Source organism: Zosterops lateralis (genome assembly GCF_965231275.1).
Source record: "Zosterops lateralis genome assembly, chromosome: 24".
In the NCBI taxonomy this organism is placed as follows: Eukaryota; Metazoa; Chordata; class Aves; order Passeriformes; family Zosteropidae; genus Zosterops; species Zosterops lateralis.
Genome location: NC_139784.1, coordinates 4,882,193 through 4,901,793, shown reverse-complemented (window position 1 = coordinate 4,901,793; position 19,601 = coordinate 4,882,193). Strand labels below are relative to the sequence as shown.

At 62.4% G+C, this 19,601-nt stretch overlaps 1 protein-coding gene across 1 annotated transcript; it reads right to left on the bottom strand.

Moving 5' to 3' along the window:
• Positions 1-16,263: 16,263 nt before the first annotated feature.
• Positions 16,264-19,044, bottom strand: NEUROD2 (neuronal differentiation 2). Its single transcript, XM_083877390.1, has 2 exons — positions 18,938-19,044; positions 16,264-17,805 (listed from the first exon to the last, which is right to left on the bottom strand). The coding sequence occupies exon 2, from the start codon at positions 17,798-17,800 to the stop codon at positions 16,724-16,726; it is 1,077 nt and encodes a 358-aa protein (XP_083733516.1). The 5' UTR covers positions 17,801-17,805; positions 18,938-19,044; the 3' UTR covers positions 16,264-16,723.
• Positions 19,045-19,601: the final 557 nt, after the last annotated feature.

The following is a 19,601-nucleotide window of genomic DNA, read 5'->3' as shown; positions in this document are numbered from 1 at the left end:
CCATCCCATCCCATCCCATCCCATCCCATCCCATCCCATCCCATCCCATCCCATCCCATCCCATCCCATCCCATCCCATCCCATCCCATCCCATCCCACCTTCCCTTCCCGCTGCCGGCAGACAAAGCCCCACGCGGGCCCGGCTCCTGCGCCATCCCCATCCAAAGGTGACCAGGCCGTTTTAGCCCATTTAATTTATTTTGGCATTGAACTTCCCCGGCGGCAGCTGCCGTGCCAAATGGCCGGGGGCTGCCCGGAGCCGCCGCTGTAAATCTCCGCTCTGCCCGCTCGGATTGTGCTCCAGCCCGGCGTGCCCGGCCCCGTCGGCTCCAAATGTGGGGTCTGGAGCAGTTCTCCTTCCTCCTCATCCCCCCAAATGCTCTCACGGCCTTGGGGGTGCGGTGGTGGCACCATCGGCTGCTGGAGCATCCCGGGCTCCAGGCACAGCCCTTGGAGCTGCTCGGGGGTGAAGATGAAATGCTGAGGATGAGGAGGAGGAGCAGGACGGGGCCTTCCCACGGGAAGGGACACCCGCGTCCCACGGGATTCCTGCGGGAATTTCCGCCTGGAGCAGGCCTGGCACCTCCGGCTGGATTGTCCCGGTGCACACGCGTGTGTCAGGTGTGCACACACACCTGGGGTGGTGACACGGGTGTGTCAGGTGTGCACACACACCTGGGGGGTGACACACGCGTGTGTCAGGTGTGCACACACACCTGGGGGGTGACACACGCGTGTGTCAGGTGTGCACACACACCTGGGGGGGTGACACACACACCTGGGAGAGTGACACACGCGTGTGTCAGGTGTGCACACACCTGGAGTGGTGACACATGCGTGTGTCAGGTGTGCACACACACCTGGGGTGGTGACACACGCATGTGTCAGGTGTGCACACACACCTGGGGGGTGACACAGACCCAGGGTGGTGACACACGCGTGTGTCAGGTGTGCACACACACCTGGGGGGTGACACACGCGTGTGTCAGGTGTGCACACACACCTGGGGGGGTGACACACGCGTGTGTCAGGTGTGCACACACACCTGGGCGGTGACACACGCGTGTGTCAGGTGTGCACACACACCTGGGGGGTGACACACGCGTGTTCACACGTGGCCCGGGGGGTGGGGGGGGTGACTGTCACCAGGTGTCGCTCTCGGCACGGCCACCACCTCCCACCGCGTCCCCGTCCTCCTCCTCCTCCTCCTCCTCCTCCTCTCGGGCTATATTTGTCCTTCCAGCTGCTCCGGCTGTCGGCATTAAAGGTTTTTCATCCAATTTAGACGTTTCCTTCCAAAAATCCGTTCACACCTTTCCCTGGCATTTGGAAAGGGGAAAGAAGAAAAGGACTGAGAAGGATAAAACCACCCAGAAACCCCCTCGGAGGTGTTGGAGGCCGCGGGTGGGGGATGCAGAGGGCGCTGGGGCCGGATTTTAGGGGGAAGGACGGGGGTGTGAGACCCCCGGTATTACCCATCCCATGGCATCCCGCCTTTCCCATCCCTTGGGATCAAGATGCCGCATTTTGAGGCCGCGGGTGGGTTTTGGGGCGGCAGCACAGGCGGCACGGATGAGGTGCAGAGGGGATGGCAGGGGGTGGCACAGCCCCTGTGCCATGGGGCCACCTGGCCCCGTCCCCTCGCCCCGGCAGTTTGATTAAAAGGGCGGCGCGGGCGGTGGCGCAGCTGGTGCCTCCTGCCGGCCCCGGAGCGGGAGGCGCCGCCATCAGCGGCTCCAATTAACGGCACCGCGGCCCGGGGGCTTCCCCAGCCCCGAGTGCCCCCGGTGCCACCTCCCGGGGACTCCGGAGTGGCCTGTGCCCGTCCCTGTGCCCGGGCAGTGACAGTGACAGGGCCAAACCCTCCCTGCCCGGCTGAGCACGATTTTGGGGACATTCCCCTCGCTGCCACCACATTCCACCTGCCATGCCCGGCCTGCGGGAGGGGGACAGGCGAGGTGACAGCGCTCCAGCCACCACAGCGGGCACCAGGATGGGGACAGGGCCCTGGCAGAGGGGACAGGAGCTGGCAGCGCCCCCCGGGCGGGCACAGCGCCCTCCCCGCTGCCACCGGCACAGCTGAGCCAAGGCGCGGGGGGACCGAGCCTCGCACGCTTTCACCTGCCATTTAATTGGATGTATTTTTAATTAATGGCGCCTCTGGGACCAACATGAGACAACATGATCTCTGAATAGGGGCAGGGGAGGAATTGGGGCCGCGGGAGGATTGGGCCGCCGGGTGCCCTTACGCGCCAAACGCTGCCATCAATCAGCCCCTACTTTTCGCTCTGGACTTTTGGCTGGGGCTCAAGGCGAGCGCCGGGGCCGCCCCCGCAGCCGCCTGGCACTCGTGTGATGAGCGGCGCGTCCTCAGCCGAGCTCGGTGATGGTGCTGGCGGAGACAGAGCCAATCCTGCCCCAAATCTGCTCTTGGGAGCATCCCTGGGTCATGGAAGGCGTCTGGGGGGCTCCCCACCATCACCACCAGTGCTCTCGGTGCTCCCCGTGTCCCCACCGTTGTTTTGTCCCTCCCGCCGGGCTCTGGGGAGGGGACACAGCTGGGTCTGGCGTGTCCCCGCCACCTTCTGGCACAGCCCGGGGGTCCCGGCCGGGCGGTGGGGCCGGGGGAGCTGCCCAGCCCCTCCAGGGCCGGCGGGGCTCGCCCGTGGCAGGTGCGATGGAGGGCGGCATTAATATCGAGCGGCGCTGGGGGGGCGGCACAGCTGCCTCCTGCGCTGGAATGCAGACGGCAGGCAGAGGGGACGGCGGCCACCAGGGCCACCACTGCCACCACTGCCACCACAGCCCCCCAGCCACCAGGGCCACCAGAGCCCCTGGGCCACCAGGGCCACCAGAGCCCCTGGGCCACCAGGGCCACCACAGCCCCCCAGCCACCAGGGCCACCACAATCCATCCCTTGGCCACTGCTGCTGCCACCACACCCCCTCAGCCACCCCTGCCACCACATGTCCTTGGCCACTGCTGTCACAAACGCCCCTCGGCCACCACGGTCCCCATGGCCCCGTGCACCCCCAGCCTGCTGCAGAAACAGGGGGGTCACAGCCCCACAGGGGGGTCACAGCCCCCCCAGATCACAGCTCTTGGCACATGGGAGGTGGAGAGGTGATGGTTGAACTCCAGGTTCTTGAAGTCATCAGCCACAGGAGAGGGGACAGGAAGGTGCTGGGGATCCCAGTCTGGCCGTGCCCTGGGCTGGCTCCCCAGTGCTGGGGCCACAATGCCACCATGGTGTCGGGGCAATGGTGGCACATGGTGGCCTTGGTGTCTTCCAGGCAAGTGTGGTGTCACCAGAGCCCCGTGCTCGGTGACAGCAGCCATGGAGGGGTCAGACCTGTCTTGTCTGGCACCCCTGGGTGCTCTGCTGGGAGCAGGCAGGGCCTGTGCCACCAGCCCTGCTCCTTGGTGAGTGGTGGGGGCTGGTGAGCCTTGGGGGTGGCCCTGGCCATGGCCTGACCCTGACCCTGACCCTGGGCAGACCCTCACCATGGCCAGAGCCTTACTATGGCTGGACCCTCACTGTGGCTGGACCCTGATCATGGCCATACCCTGACCTTGGCCAGAGTCTCACCATGGCCATACCCTGACCATGGCCAGACACTCACCATGACCAGACCCTTTTCATGGCCAGAGCCTCACTGTGGCTACACCTTCACCATGGCCAGAGCCTGACCATGGCCAGGCCCTCAGTATGGCCAGAGCTTCACCATGGCCAGACCCTCAGCACGGCTGGACCCTCAGCACGGCTGGACCCTCACCCTGGCCAGACCCTCGCCCTGGCCAAACCCTTGCCATAGCCGGACCCTCCCCACGGCCAAACCCTTCCCACAGCCACATCCTCACCAGTCAAACCCTCCCCCTGGCCGGACCCCCAGGGCAGCCAGGCCCTCAGCACGGCCATCCCCGGCCCGTTCCCGTTCCCGTTCCCGGCCCGGCCCAGCCCCGGCGGTGCCCGGGCGGTGCGGGCGCGGTGCGGGCGCTTGATTAGCGTGATTCCGGCATTGTGATGCAGAGGCGGTCGGGGCACCAGCTGCTCCTGCCCGGGTGTTTATTGTTACCTAGAGACGCCCCTGGCTCCCGCCCAGCTCCCCCCAGCCCCGCACGATGCAAAATTTATAGCGCGGCGGGTCCCGCGTTAACTCTCTGCCTCCCGGGCGGGGGGAGCGCGCCGGGGCGGGCGCGGCGGTGGCACAGCGGGCAGTGCCAGGCTGTCACCGCGCCCCGGGCCCGCAGCACGGCGCTCCCTGCGGGGCCCGTATCCATGACACGGCTAATCCCGGGGCCGGGCAGGGAGCCAGCCCCGCCGCCTGCTGGAGGGGACACGGCCCCGGCTGCCCCCTGCCCCCTGTCCCGGCCGGGCGGTGACAAGAAGGTCCCTACATGTCGCGCGGTGTCGCTGAGGGGCTCTCAGCGCTCGGTGTCACAGCACGGGAGGTGCCACCTGCCCCCGCCTGACCCCGCCCTGCCCCTGGCCACTCCCGGCCAGCCCTGGTGACACCATGAGGCCACCGGGACCCCGCCGTGTCCCCCCCGCCGTGTCCCCCCCGCCGCAGCGCCCGCTCCCCCCCCCCGCCGCTCCCTCCACCTCTCAGCAAGTTTTTTATGTGATTACAGGCACTGCATGGTAATTAGTGCTAAACTCATTTGCACAACTACAGTTAATTGGCTACAACAATTAATTAATGTGTTGGAAATTTGGCACTGGAAAAAAAAAAAAAAAAGAAAAGGAGAAAAGAAAAAAAAAAAAGTTTGTCATCAGAGGGGGAGAAGGGGGGGTTGGTGGGGGGGATGCACCCACCTGCACCCACCTGCAGCCCTGTTCCTTCCCTCAAGTTTCCCCCGGAGCTGCAGTTCCTGCCCTGCGCTTTGTTTTCCGTTTTTTCCTTCTTTTCCGTTTTTCCTTTTTTTATTTCCTGTTTTCCTGCTTTCTTTCACCCCTTTTCCCGTTTTTGTTGGTTTTTTTTTTTGGGGGTTGTTTTTTTGGTTTTGTTTTTTTTTTTTTTTTTTTTTTTTTGCAACTTAAGCAAACTCATTTCCCTGATAAAATACAGCATGACTAATGACTGAAGCATGTAAAAATCATTGGGAAAATGTCCTTGGAAGACGAATGCATTTTCAGCAGAATAATTAACTTAATTAACAAATTCACATGCATATTCATCAGGCTATTAATGTCTTCTCAGCTCAGCTTGACGAACATTGCGGTAATAACCATCTCATTTGCATATTGCATTCTACTGCTATCCAAAAAAAAAAAAAAAAAAAAAAAAAGGAAGGAAAAAAAAAAAAAAAGAAAAAAAAAGCAAACAGGAAAAAGAGGTGGATGCACACGCGTGTGCGCCCCCGGGGGACGGGACGGGACGGGTGGTGGGTGGGGTGTGTGTCCCGGGGAGGGTCCGCGCCTCGCGGTGCGGGCTCCGCGTGCCGGCGCCGGGCGGAGCGGCGGGAGGTGCGAGGCCACGGCGGGGCCGGTACCCGCCGCTCCCGGCCCCGGCATCTGCGGCAGGCGGCGCGGAGCGGGCGCGGAGGGGGAGAAGGACCCGTAGCAGCTGTCGGCCTAATTCGGCAAACGTGCTGCTCGTGGGCGGCTTAGAAAAACAGATTAGGCGCCTGCGACAGGCACTGATTCCTGACATACGCTCGGGGTCTGCGTCTTCATCGGTGGAGAGTGGAGGAGGGAGGGCGGGGAGGGTGGGGGGGAGGGTGGGGGTGAAGGGGGTGGTTGGGGTGGTGGGGAGGATGGGGATGGAGGGAGTGATGGAGGTGAGGAGGAGGATGGGGATGGAGGGAGTGATGGAGGTGAGGAGGAGGATGGGGATGGAGGGAGTGATGGAGGTAAAGAGGAGGAGGATGGGGATGGAGGGAGTGATGGAGGTGAGGAGGAGGATGGAGATGGAGGGAGTGATGGAGGTGAGGAGGAGGATGGGGATGGAGGGAGTGATGGAGGTAAAGAGGAGGAGGATGGGGATGATGGGAGCAATGGGGATGATGGGGATGGTTGAGGTAATGGGGTAACGGGGTTGATGAGGGTGATGGGGGTGATGGGGGTAATGAGGATGAAGGGAACAATGGAAGTGAGAGGGGAATGAGAGGGGAATGGGGATGAAGGGGATGATGGGAATGATGGGGTGAAGGAGATGATGGGGATGAAGGGAATGATTGCAGTGATGGAGTGAAGGGAATGACTGGGATGATGATGAGGATGGAGTTGAAAAGGATGATGGAAGTGATGGGGATGAAGAGGTTAATGAAGGTGTTGGGGGTTATGGGGAAAATGGGAGTTTGACAGGGTTGATGGGGTGATGGGGATGATGAAGATGATGAGGATGAAAGGAATGATGGAAGTGATGGGGTGATGAGAATGAAGGGGATAATGGGAATGATGGAGTGAAGGAGATGATGGGGATGAAGGCGATGATTGCGGTGATGGATTTAATGGGATGATTGGGATGATGATGAGGATGGGGACAAAGGAGATGATGGAAGTGATGGGGTGAAGGGGTGATGGGGTGAAGGAGATGAAGGGGATGAAGGGAATGATTGCAGTGATGGAGTGAAGGGGATGACTGGGATGATGATGAAGATGGGGATTATGAAAGCCATGGGTGATGGGGTGAAGGAGATGATGAGGATGAAGGGAATGATTGCAGTGATGGAGTGAAGGGAATGACTGGGATGATGATGAGGATGATGGGGGTGATGGAAGCAATGGGGTGATGAGGATGAAGAGGTTAGGGGTTATGGGGAAAATGGGGGTGACAGGGTCGATGGGGTGATGGAGATGAACAGAACAGTGGAAGTGAGAGGGGAATGGGGATGAAGGGAGTAATGGGAATGATGGGGTGATGGAGTGAAGGAGATGATGGGGATGAAGGGAATGATTGCAGTGATGGAGTGAAGGGGTTGACTGGGATGATGATGAGGATGAAGGGGATTATGGAAGCAATGGGGTGATGAGGATGAAGAGGTTAATGAAGGTGTTGGAGGTTATGGGGAAAATGGGGGTTTGACAGGGTTGATGAGGGTGATGAGGATGATGAAGGGAATAATGGAAGTGGGAGGGAATGGGGATGAAGGGGATAATGGGAATGATGAGGTGAAGGAGATGTGAGGATGAAGGGATTGATTGCAGTGATGCAGTGAAGGGGATGACTGGGATGATGAGGAGGATGGGGATGAAGGGGATGATGGAAGTGATGGGGTGATGAGGATGAGGGAGATAATGGTGTTGGGGGTTAGGGGGAAAATGGGGGTGACGGGGATGACAGGGTTGGTGGGGGTGATGGGGGTGATTAAGGTGATGAGGATGAATGGTGGAAGTGAGGGGAGAATGAGAATGAAGAGGATGATGGGAATGATGGGATGATGGGGATGATGGAGATGACAGGGATGATTGGGCTGATGAGGGTGATGGGGGTGATGGGGGTGATGAGGATGAAAGGAATGGTGGAAGTGAGGGGGGGAGGGGGATGAAGGGGATGATGGGAATGATGGGATGAAGGAGATGTGAGGATGAAGGAGATGATTGCAGTGATGGAGTGAAGGGGATACTGGGATGATGATGAGGAAGATGGGGATGAGGGGGATGATGAAGTGATGGGGCGATGAAGATGAAGGGGATAATGAAGATGTTGGGGGTTATGGGGAAAATGGGGATGATGGGGTGAAGGGGTGATGGGGAAGAAGGGAATGATGAGGATGATGGGGGTGATGGGTGTGGTGGAGGCGATGAGGATGAAGAAGATGGGGATGATGAAGACGAGAGTGGTGATGGGGAAGATGGGGTTGAAGGTGAGGGTGAAGATGAAGGTGATGGTGGGGATGAAGGTTGTGATGGGGATGATGAAAGTCATGAAAATGAAGGGGATGATAGGGGTGATGGGGAGGATGAGGATGGAGAGGATGGAGAGGATGGGAGTGAAGAAGGTGATGGGGAGGATGAGGATGAAGCAGATGATGGAGGTCACAGGGGTGAAGGTGATGAAAGGCATGATGGGGAGGCTGGGGGTAATGGGATGAAGGGGGCTGTGAGGATGATGAAGGTGATGGGGATGAAGGAGATGAAGAGAGTGATGAGGGTGATGGGGACATGAAGCAAATCCTGCCCCCAAGAAGACCCCACTGTCCCTTCCTGCTGACTCCTCCCATCCCTGCCACACCCTGAATGGCTCCACCCACAGATGCCACACCCTGCTTGGCTCCACCCACTCACAGATGTACACACACAGGTGTCAGTCATAGAGCACAGGGGTGTGGAGGGATGGATGGATGGATGGATGGATGGAGGGATGGATGGATGGATGGATGGATGGATGGATGGACGGACGGACGGACACATGGGATGGGCAGATGAATGGGCAGGTGACATACAGACGGAGGACAGACAGAAAAGTGCCCAGGTGGTAAGAATGTGGCTGGACAGACTGGCATACAGGACTGGACAGACAGACAGACAGACAGACAGACAGACATGATGACTTTCCTCAGCCAGGAGCCATCAGTGAGGGGACTCTGTCCCTGTGTTGTCCCCTAGAGAGGGGACAGATTATTCTGTGACCCCTTGTGGCACCCAGGGCCTGGAGGGGGACATGAGGCTGTGTCCCTGGGGTCAGGTGTGTCCCCTGGGACAGGGCTGGGACGGGGGGGGGGGGGGGGTCCCCAGGACACCCGTGTGTCCCCCATCACTGGGGGGCCACTAAGGACCTCCAGACACCTGGGATGGGCACAGGCCTCAGCCAATCCCCATCCAGGGCTTGCACTGGCAGCCAATCCCGTGCCAGGGCTGGTGCTGCTGACCAATCACGGCCTTTCCTGGATTTGGTCCCGCCCACCCTGGGTATTTAAAGCCCCTTCCCGAGCTGTGCTCGGGGGTCTTTGGGGTGTCCTGGCTCCTTTTGGGTCACCCTGGGGTCCCTGTTGTCCTTCCAGGTCCACCCCCATCACAATGCCCACATCCTTTCCCCCCATGGCAGTGGGTGGACAAGGGCAGGATCCAACCCCCCTTGTCCTGGGGGGGCCCCCAGCACCCTCAGGGTCCCCACAAGAGGGGGACACAGCCCAGTGCCACCATCCCTGTCCCCACAAACCCCTCTGGTGTCACCGGGCTCCTGGGGCATGGTGGTGGCTGAGGTGGGTCACCAGCCCTCACTGGGGTAGGGGGGGACATCAGGGATGTGCCACCAGCCTCCCCCCACAACCCACCTGTCCCCATGACCACACTGGGGGACACCCCCGTGGAGAGATGGCAAAGCAACGGGGGAAACTGAGGCACGGGTCACCTGGGGTCACCACGAGGCCAGGGGACAAAGCCACCCCTCATCACATCCCCAGCACCCCGCAGTCATCCCTGGCTGCTCAAACCTGGGGAAAAAAAAATCCCCAAATGGGGGGATCCATGGAAAGGGGGGGCGTGGACCCCTCGGGGCGAAGGTCGGGTGAAGGGCGCCGGCGGAGGGGCGGGGGGAGCTGCGGGAGCACCGTGCCAGCTGTATCCGGAGAAAGGCAAATAATTCAGCGGCACCAACCGGAGAGGAACCAGCCCGCGGAGCCACGTGCCAAAATACCAGCAGTAAAGTAGTTAAATGGATCCAGCGCGGGAGCGAGGAGCTGCGAGAGCGCTTGGGCCCCCATCCAAAGGAGTTAATGTCCCACAGTATGATCGATTAGTTGTCAGACGTGATTTCAAACCAATACAAGATGAATGGCATCATTTTCCTTCCCTCGGTTTCGGCGGAATTAAGAAGCCATTAGCTAACACAAATTTTTGGCAACTTTAATAAAAAGAGGAGAGAAAAAAAAAAAGAAAGAAAGAAAGAAAGAAAAGAAAGATAAAAGCTCCAGTGTATATTTTGTAGTGAACGCTCCCCAAGGTACCGGCCGGGGTGGGGATGTCCCGGGTGGCAGCGGCGGGGCTGGTGGTGACGGTGCCAAGGCAGATGCCAACAGAGCCCCAGCACAGCCCCTGCCCCGCTCGCTGCTGACACCGCCACACCTGTGACCAGCCGGGGGTCGCTTTGTGCCGGGGCGGCAGCGCCAGGCAGGGCCGGCCACTCGGCCTTGGGGCGGGGATGGGGGGACTCGTCAAGGACAAACGGCGCACAAGCTGCTCCTGCCCCGGTGCCCGCAGGCGCGGGGCCGCCGTGCCAGCCCAGCCGTGGCCATTACGGCTCCGTGCGCCAGCTGCGGCCGCCCGATCCCCTCCGTCCCCGGGGACGGCGCAGGGGAGGGGGCTCGGGCACGGTGCCATCGCCCGGGCACCGGGGCACAGCCACAGCGCGGCGGTGGCGGGGTCAGCAGGGCCGTGGGCAGAGCGGGTTTGGTGGCCGAGGGAGGGATGTCCCCACGGAGCGGCCACAAGGGGTCACACAATCCGCAGGGATCCCCAGAGAGCCTCGGTTTTGTCACCTCTGCGGTGAAAGGACAACCTGGAGGGCAGAGCTGGGCCCAGCCGCCCTCCCGGCCCCGGATTTCGCTGCCGGATCGCCGGATTTTAGGCACCAAATGGGGTTGAATTAGGATTATTATCACAGCTGCTCTAAATGTAATTAGTTTTGCTCAGAAGTTGTTTGCTTTGCCGGGATTACGGCGCGATCCTGGGCAAGGCTAACCTGGGCAAGGCTTTAATCGCTCTGATAACGCCGGGGCCGGGTTAATGTGATGATTCCAAAGGTGTGGGTTGCTTTTTTTTTTTTTTTTTTTTTTTTTCAATTACATTTAACGAAAAGATTTATAAGTCGGGTAAAATTTAATTAGGAGTGTGAGGGAGGGTTGGGACACTGATGGCAGGACCTCAGCTCAGGCCCTGCTGCTGCCACCAGGTGTGCCCACCCTGCCAGGCCCTGATGGGTCCCATCTCCCCACCCTGGAGTGCAGGTGGATGGAAGGGGACTCCAGAGTGATGTGAAGCCACCCCTGTGCTGTCCCCAATCCCTGCCCGTGTCCCCACAGCCTCAGGAGAACTGTCCTGGAGGCATCATCCCAGCTGCCGTCTCCAGGGCACCGGGATGTGCTCCAGGCAGAGGGATCCAGCTGCCAGAGCAGCACTGGGGATGTGCCCGGGGCTCGGGGGCCACAGGAAGGGGCTGGGGGCTCCCTCTGCCCAGCACAGACTCCGGCGAGCCCAGGCGAGCCAGAGCTGCCAAGAGAAATGGGCAGATTATGGGATGAACGCAGGCCAAGGCAGGGCTGGGATGCAGCCGCCGTAAATCAGCTTTTAAGTAGCAACAAAATGGACATTTCCCATATGAAATGAGGCACCGGCTGCCACGGAGAGGGGGGAGTGGGACCCCGGCCCGGGGGCACCGGGACAGGGTGGGACCCCCAGGCCGGGGCTCCAGAGGGGCCGTGGGGATGGGCTGGAGCCAGGGAGGGGAAGGGAAGGGAAGGGAAGGGAAGGGAAGGGAAGGGAAGGGAAGGGAAGGGAAGGGAAGGGAAGGGAAGGGAAGGGAAGGGAAGGGAAGGGAAGGGAAGGGAAGGGAAGGGAAGGGAAGGGAAGGGAAGGGAAGGGAAGGGAAGGGAAGGGAAGGGAAGGGAAGGGAAGGGAAGGGAAGGGAAGGGAAGGGAAGGGAAGGGAAGGGAAGGGAAGGGAAGGGAAGGGACTGCTGTGGGGTGCTCAGGTGGGCACCACCTGCTCTCCAGTGTTCCCAGCCAGAGCTGGCCTGGTGTCTGCTGGATCCAACCTCCCCCTCTGCCCCTGCTCGGGTTTTGTCTCTTTTCTCCCCCTGTAGCCCAGGAAGGGCTGAGGAGCAGGTTCCCACCTTCCCACAAACCCTGGGGCTGCAGAGCCCGGGCTGTTCACAGAGCCCCGGGCCCGCAGGTGCCCCCAGCCCTGCCCTTCCCTCGGGTACCCCCTGCCCCCATTGCTGTCTCCCCTCCCGGCCCTGCCCGTGTCCCCGTGTCCCCCTGGAGTGCAGGGCCCTCTCCTCACCCCTCGTTGTCTCCCACCTCCCCCGTGCCCAGAGTGGGGATGGGGACAGGGCTCAGTGGGGCAGGGGGTAAACAGGGAGGGAAAACACAACCCCCACGGGGCTGCGGGGACACGAAGGGGGCAGACACAGGTGGGGACAGTGCCCAGCCGGGCCGAGGCCCCCCTGGCCCCGCAGCCCCCGGGGCCGGGCCGGGGCTGCGGGCGGAGCTGCCGGCGGTGCCGCATTCCGGAGAAGCCGCCTCCGCCGGCGGCCGGTGCCAGCAGGCGCTGGCAGGTTCGGAGCTTCGCAGCGATTCCAGGCACAGATGTCCTTGTTTTAACTCCTCTGCGATGGAGCCTGGCAGACCGGGCGGGGGAGGGGGCGGCTCTGCAGCCCCCGGGGCGGCGGGGAGCGGTGCCAGCCCTGCCCGCCCCGGCCGCGGCTCCGGGGACCACCGGGACCCCCCGATCCCCCTCGGGGCCGCCGTCCTGAGCTCCCCACGGCACAAAACCGGGGACATCCCCCCCCATCCTGCCCCCCACATCCCTCCCTGTGCCCCACATCCCTCCCGACCCCCGGGCAGCCCCCGGCCCCCGGAGCGGGGCCGCCTCCGCAGCGCGGCGAGCGCCGGGCGCCGGGAGCCTCCGGTTTTTTATGGTATCTGCAATTTTGGCAGAAATCTGTCTTTAATTTAGCTGTCCATATAAAAATCCGCACTGTATAATAATGAACAGATGCCATGAAATTTAAACTGAAGCAATGACTCCTCCTCCCCCCCCCTCGGCTGGCACTCGCCGGTGGCAGCGGCGACCCGGAGCTGGCGCTGGCCCCGGGCCCCGCCGAGCCCCGCCGAGCCCCGCCGAGCCCCGCCGGGCCGGGAGAGGGGCCGGGCCGGGGGCACCGGGGGCACCGGGGGCACCGGGGGCGGGCAGGGCGGGGGAGACACCCACCCCCATCTCATCCTGCTTTGAAATAGCGGGGCTGAGTGGGGCGAGCCGGGTCCCCTCGGTGCTGGCCCGGCCCCAGTGCTGTCCTGGACCCCCCAAACCCGCCCGGGGTGAATCTGATCCCGCAGTCACAGGAAACACGGGCAGAGCCCAGCGGGGCGGCGGGTCCCGGCATCCCGTTTGACCCCCCAAGAACCACCGGGGAGGAACGGCTGGGCACCGGGCCGGGCACCGGGGCTGGGAACGAGGCTGGGCACCGGGGCTGGGCACCGGGGCTGGGAACGAGGCTGGGCACCGGGCTGGGCGCCGGGGATGTGAACGGGGCTGGGCACCGGGGCTGGGCGCCGGGGCTGTGAACGGGGCTGGGAAGCGGGGATGTGAACGGGGCCGGGCACTGGGGCTGTGAATGGGGCCGGGCACCGGAGCTCTGAACCGCGGCTGCCTTTCGGAGCCGGGCACCAGCGCCGGGCACCGGCACCTTGTACCGAGGCCGGGCACCGGAGCTTTGTAACGAAACCGTTCACGGGGACCGTGCACCAAAACCTTCCAGCGGGGCTTTGCACCGGGGCCGTTCTCCGGAGCTTCGCACCGGGGCCGCATTGCGGGCCCGGGCCCTGCCCCAGCTCCGGGCGGGTTCCCGCGGCTCCGGAGCGAACAAAAATCCCGACAATTGAACACAACCCGGGGCCGGCACCCCTGGCACGGCCGGGCCCGGAGCAGATGTCGGCGCCCCCCCGCAGCCCCCGGCCCCCCCCGCTCGTTCCCCGCCGCCGCCGCTCCGGTCCCGGCCCCGGTGCCGCTGGTTGGGCCCCACCGACTGTCCCCGAGCCCTCCCGGGGCTTTTCCCCCGGAGAAACGAGTCCCGGGGGATGTTGGGGCCGGAGCCGTCGGAAGAGGATCCGCTGCTCTGCGGGGAGCGGGGAGTGCCGGGGCCGGGCCGGGGCTGGGGGTCCCTGCAGCGGCTCCGGGGCCGCGGCGGATCCGCTCCCGGTGGCTCCGGGACCGGGCCCGGCACGTCGGGGCCGCGTTTGCAGTCACCGACCCTAAACCGGCCCGGTTTATCCCCAAAAACCGCGGGGCTGAGGGTTCGGACACCTCTCCCGGGAGGGAACCGGGAGGAAACCGGGAGGGAACCGGTGTCTCGGTCCCCGCAGCGCCTGTGTGGGCCCGGTGCCCGATGATCCCGCGGGGAACCGGCCCCCAGGACCCCCGCGGCCGGTGAGACCGGGAGCCCGGTGCCCGACCGTGCCCGGAGCCCGTCGAGCGGCGATGAGCCCGGCGGTGCGGGCGGTGAATAAACCCAGGGCCGGTAAAAGGCCCGGGAGCCCGTTCAGCACCACGGCCGCGGACAGCTCCGGGCTCCCGGGGCTGCACCGGCTCCTGAACAGCCCGGGAGCTCCCGGGGCTCTCGGAGAACCGGCACAAACATCCCCCTGGCGCCGGCACCGGCACCGGGCACCGAGCCGAGGCTCCAGCGGGAGCAGCACCGGGAACCGGCACCAGCCCGGGCACCGCGCCGGGAACTCGAGCCCCAGCCCCCGGGGGACGAGCGGTGTCACCGCCGGGGGGACCAGCCGGGCCAGGGATCCCGGTGTGTTTATTACCGGAGAGGGGACACGCCGCCTCCCCGCTCCCGGGGGGCCCCGGCGGGGCAGAGCCGCGTTATTTCAGCGCCGCCGCCCCGCGGGTCGCGCATTCGGGCGGCGGGAGCGGCACCGGCACGGCTGGGGGGGGCTCGGCCCGGTGACCCCCGCCAGGCGGGAAAGGAAAGCGGCGAAAGCGGCGGAATGGACATTGAATATTTATTAATCGCCGTGGAAGGACGCTCGGTAAGGGAATTACAGGCTCTCCGCGATCGCGCCGGGGCCGGGACCGGGCGAGGAGCGTCCGGCGGGGCCGGGGGGGGGCGGCCCCGGGAGGGAAGGGATGGAGGGGAGGGATGGAGGGAAGGGATGGAGGATGGAGGATGGATGGAGGGGCCGGTGCATGCAGAACGGCCGGGCCCCCGGCCCCGCCCAGCGCTGGCCGGGCAGCGGGAACGGGACCGGGAAGCGGCACCGGGGAGCGGGAGCGGCGCCCGGCGCGGGGGGGGCGGGGACGGGGGGTCTTGCATATCGTTGGCCATAAATATTTATTAATCGAAATGAAACGGAACGGAAACACGAAAGCACTTCTGGTGTCGGGCAGCGGGTCCCCTTTGCTACAACGGTTTGTGGGTTTTTTTGTTTCTTTTTCCTTTTTTTTTTTTTTTCCCATTTTAGTGGTTTTTTTTCCTAAAACTTTTTTTTTTCTTTTCTTTTCTCCCCCCATTTTTTCTTTTTTTTTTTTCCTTTTTTTTTTTTTTTTTTTTTTTCGTTTTCACAAAACATTTCTCAGAAATCCTCCTCCTCTCCTCCTCCTCCCTGGTCTCTAAAAATGCTGGTTTCTCGAAGGTGGTGCGGGCAGGATCCGACAAAAAAAAAAAAAAAAAAAAAAAAAATTAAAAAAATCCCAAAAAAACACAAAAAAATACCCAACCGAAAAAAAAAAAAAAAATAGCATTATCGGCTTCTCGGCATCTCCCGGCTGAAGGAATGCGGCAAACCGGGCCGGAGACCCCCGGGGGGCTCAGCCCCGTTTGCATAGCGGAAAACCGGGGCGGCTCCGCGGGGTGGGAAAAGTGGGGATATTTTTTTTTTTTTTAATATTATCTTTTTTTTCCTTTTTTTTTTTTTTTTTTTTTTTTTCCCCTTTTTTTTTTTTTCCTTTTTTTCCCTTTTTTTTTTTTTCCTTTTTTTTTCCTTTTTTTTTTTTTTTTGTGTTTTTTTTTTGTGTGGGGTTTTTTTTTTTTTTTGTTTTTTTTTTTCCGTTTCAAGTTTTTAAAACAGGTAAAAAACGTCCTGACACACACGCGCTGCTGCGAGGAGCCCCCGGGGGCGGGGAGAGCGGGGCCGGGGCCCCCCCAAAGCAAAGTGCATCTCGCTCGGAGCGTCCGCCGGGCCGGGCCTCTTGCATAGATAGAAATTGGGGTTCCTTTCCTCCCTGCGCCTCTTTATTGCTTCGGAAAGTTTCGCTCCTCTCGCTCCCACGGGCCGGGGTGTCCAATGCCGGGGGGTCCAGGGGGTCGGGGCAGGGCTGGGGAGGGGAGAAACGGCCCAAAATGGGGGTGGGAGGGAGGGGGGAATTTATTTTTTTTTTTATTATTTTTAAAAATAAAGATATAAAATTGAATTAAAACGAATTAAAAATGAAACGAAGCGTCTCGACCCGAAGGGTCGCGCTGGGAACCGGGGGGGGCTCCGGTGGGCTGGTTTGGGGGGGGTCTCCCCCTGAAAAATAATAATAATAATAATAACAATAATACTAAAATAATAATGATACCACTAAAATAATAATAATAATACCACTAAAATAATAATAATAATAATAATAATAATAATAATAATAAATGATAATAATAATAAATAATGATAATAAATAATGATAATAATAAATAATAATAATAATAATACTGTAGTAGTTATAATAGCTGTAATAGTTGTTATTATTATCATAGTGACGGTAACAGCGATAATAATAAAAAAGAACTAAATAAATTCCATTAAATAATAAAGAAATAGCAATAAATAATGAGAAAAAAAATTAAAAGAACGAAATCGACGGTAATAATAATAATAATTTTTAAAAAATTAAGGAAAAGGGAAAAATCCTCCCAAAAAAGCACTTTGTCCCCACGGGGCGCGGGGACCCGCCGCCGGGGCCGGGTCCCCATATTGCACCAAAGCCCACGGAGGAGCCCCGGGGGGGGGGGATTCACCCCCTCCCCACCACCTCAGCGATGGGGAGGGGTCTCAGGGACGGGGCGGGGGGGGGTCAGTTGTGGAAAAAGGCGTTGAGCTCCTCGTACATGGGGCCCCGCTCGTGCGGGAGGTGCATGTCGTAGGGGAAGATGTTCTCGGAGTGGACCCCCCCGCGCATCCCCGCCGAGCCGAAGACCAGGTTGTGCGCGGCGGGGCGGGAGCCGGGCAGCGCCGAGTAGTGCATAGAGTAGTGGTAGCTTTTCTCGTGGTCCGGGGATGAAGAGTCCTGCTTGAGGGAGAAGTTGCCGTTGATGCAGAGCGGAGGGCTGAGCCCCCCGTCGTACTCCGAGCTGTTGTAGTCGGGGGAGGCGTTGCCGTAGAGACTCTCGTAGGCCGAGGCGCAGTAGCCGTGTGTCCTCAGGCCGTGCGGGCCGGGCCCGGCGGCGGGCGGGCAGGGCGCCGCGGCCAGCCGCGAGCAGGGGTACGGGTACGGGTGCACGGCGAAGGAGGCGGCGTTGGGACCGTGGAAACGACCCCCCTCCTGGCCCTGCTCCGTCAGGAAGTTGCGGGAGTTGAGCTGCAGGCAGCCGGCCACCAGGTTGGTGGTGGGCTGGGACAGCCCCTTGCACAGAGTCTGCACGTAGGAGACCAGGTCGGGCCGCTTGCCCGAGCGCAGGATCTCGGAGAGAGCCCAGATGTAGTTCTTGGCCAAGCGGAGGGTCTCGATTTTGGAGAGTTTTTGGGTTTTGGAGTAGCAGGGAACCACCTTGCGCAGGTTGTCCAGGGCCGCGTTCAGGTCGTGCATCCGGTTCCTCTCGCGGGCGTTCGCCTTCTGCCGCCGCAGCTTGGAGCGCTCCAGCCGCGCCTTCGTCATCTTCCTCTTCTTGGGGCCGCGCTTCTTGGGCCGCTCGCCCTCCGCCTCCTCCAGGCCTTCCTCCTCCTCCTCCTCCTCCTCCTCGTCCCCTGCTAGCTCCCCTTCCTCCTTGCTCTCTCCCAGCGAACCCTCGGGCGGCTCCTCGGGGAGGGCGCAGCCCTTCCCCGCCCTCTCCTCCTTCTCGCTCCGGGCATCCTCCTCGCACTCCTCGGCCCAACCGGGGAATTTCGGGACTTCGGGGACCAGGCTGGGCTCGCTGAAAAGTCGCGTCAACATGGTGGCTGCAGCGGGGGGCAAAGAGCCAGGCGTTACCGGCGGCCCCCGCTCCCCGCCCCGCTCCCACCCGCCGCCACCGGCGACAACGAATTGGGCTCGGGGCCGCCCCCCGCCGCCCCCCGACCCGGCCGCCCGACCCCGGGGCCACCGGGGCTCTCTCGGGGCGCGGCGATTCCGTCCCCCCGGCCCGGCCCAGCCCAGCCCAGCCCGGCCCAGCCCGGCCCCACCGCGGGGTCCCCGGTGCCGCCGCCCGCGCCCCTCTCCCGTTCCTCCGCAGACCCTCCCGCGGCCCCGGCCCGCCCGGTGCGCCCCGCACGGTGCCCCGAGGGCCGGGCCCGGTGTCGCCGTTTTCTCTTTGACGCCTCCAACTTTTCCCCGCCGCGGGCGCGGAGCGGCCCCGGTGGCGGCTCCGTCACCGCCTGGCCGGGGCCGAGGGGGTCGAGGCGACACCGCCGCCCCCTTTCTCACCCCCAAATACCCCCCGTTCCCCTCCGGCCCGGTCACCGCGCCCCGGCTCCCCCTCCCCGCCCCGGGGCTCCCCGCGGCCGCCGGTGAAACGCGCGGCCCGTGAAATGCGGCGGCACCGACCGGGGGGCGGCGGGGGCGGCGGGGGCGGCGGGGGGACCCCCCTCGGGGCGCGGGGGCCGCGGGCGGCGGCGCTGCCGGGGGCGCCCCCGGGGCCGGGCGGGGCGGCGGGGCCGGGGCCGGGGCGGGGGGCACCGCCCGGGGCTCGGGCCGGGGGCGCCGCGGGGGAGCGGGGGGGCGGCTCCGCCGGGTCCGGCACCCCCGGGGCGGCGACGCGGCGGCTCCGCGCTGATTTCGTTGATGCCGCTCGGCCGGCGCTGCCCGCTCCGTCCCGCCGGGACCGCGGCGCCCCGGGCGTGCCCGGGCTGGGGGGGGGACCGGGGGCGGCCAAACCCCAACAAACCCCCCTCGGGGGGGGCTCCGGAAGGGGGGAGAAAACCCCATCGGCGGGGCCCGCGGGGAGCGGGAGAACCGAGGGCCGGGGGAGAACGAAAGATGGGGGGAAAAAAGGGCGAGACGTGGCGGAGAAACAAAATCAACATGGAAGTTGCCTTTTCTCCATTCAAGTTTCCTCCGCTGCCCTCCCAACCCTCCACTTCTTACATAACTCACCTTCGGGCGGACCGCAGGAATTCTTATTTCATTGTTCCCAGCATCTTCTGGGAGCGGGACGCGGCTCCTTGAGGTGCTCCAGCCTCCTGCAGTCCTCTATCCAAAAGGAGGCGAGAGTGGCATCTCTACCCAGCAAAGGGGGTACCAGCTCTGCTGCCAGTGCCATATGGTTGGCACGTCATGCGCGAGAGCTATCACATGAGAGCTAATGATTGACATGCGCTTGCATTCAGGGAGATTTGTCTCTCTGGGGAAGGAGGACTCGCCATCTGTCACTCTGTACTCTAAAAAAAAAAAAAAAAAAAAAAAAGAAGAAGAAGGGGAAAAAAAAAAAAATAAAAAAAAAAACCTCTTCCAAATCTCCAGCTCTGCCTACACGCTGCAAAATGGGACCCGGGCGAGATGTGCAGGCGATGGCGGGGCCGGGAGGAACAATGGAGCCAGCGGGAAAAGCGGCCATCCCGGCTGGGCCAAGCGTGGCGGGGACACAGGCGGGCGCTGGGGTGAGGGGGGCGATGCCACGGGGACCCTGGCTGGGAGCTGGCATCTGCGCCTCGCCGCAAAACGCCGCGCCGGCTCCGTCCCCACCCTCAGCCGGCAGCCGAGCGGGGATGGCTGCGGGGCCAGGGCCTGGCGAGGGCTGGGGGCTGTGACCAGGCACGGC

What these genes read in the sequence shown, in the direction of transcription:
- NEUROD2 (XM_083877390.1), bottom strand. Translation starts at nt 17,800, where the DNA reads ATGTTGACGCGACTTTTCAGCGAGCCCAGCCTGGTCCCCGAAGTCCCG.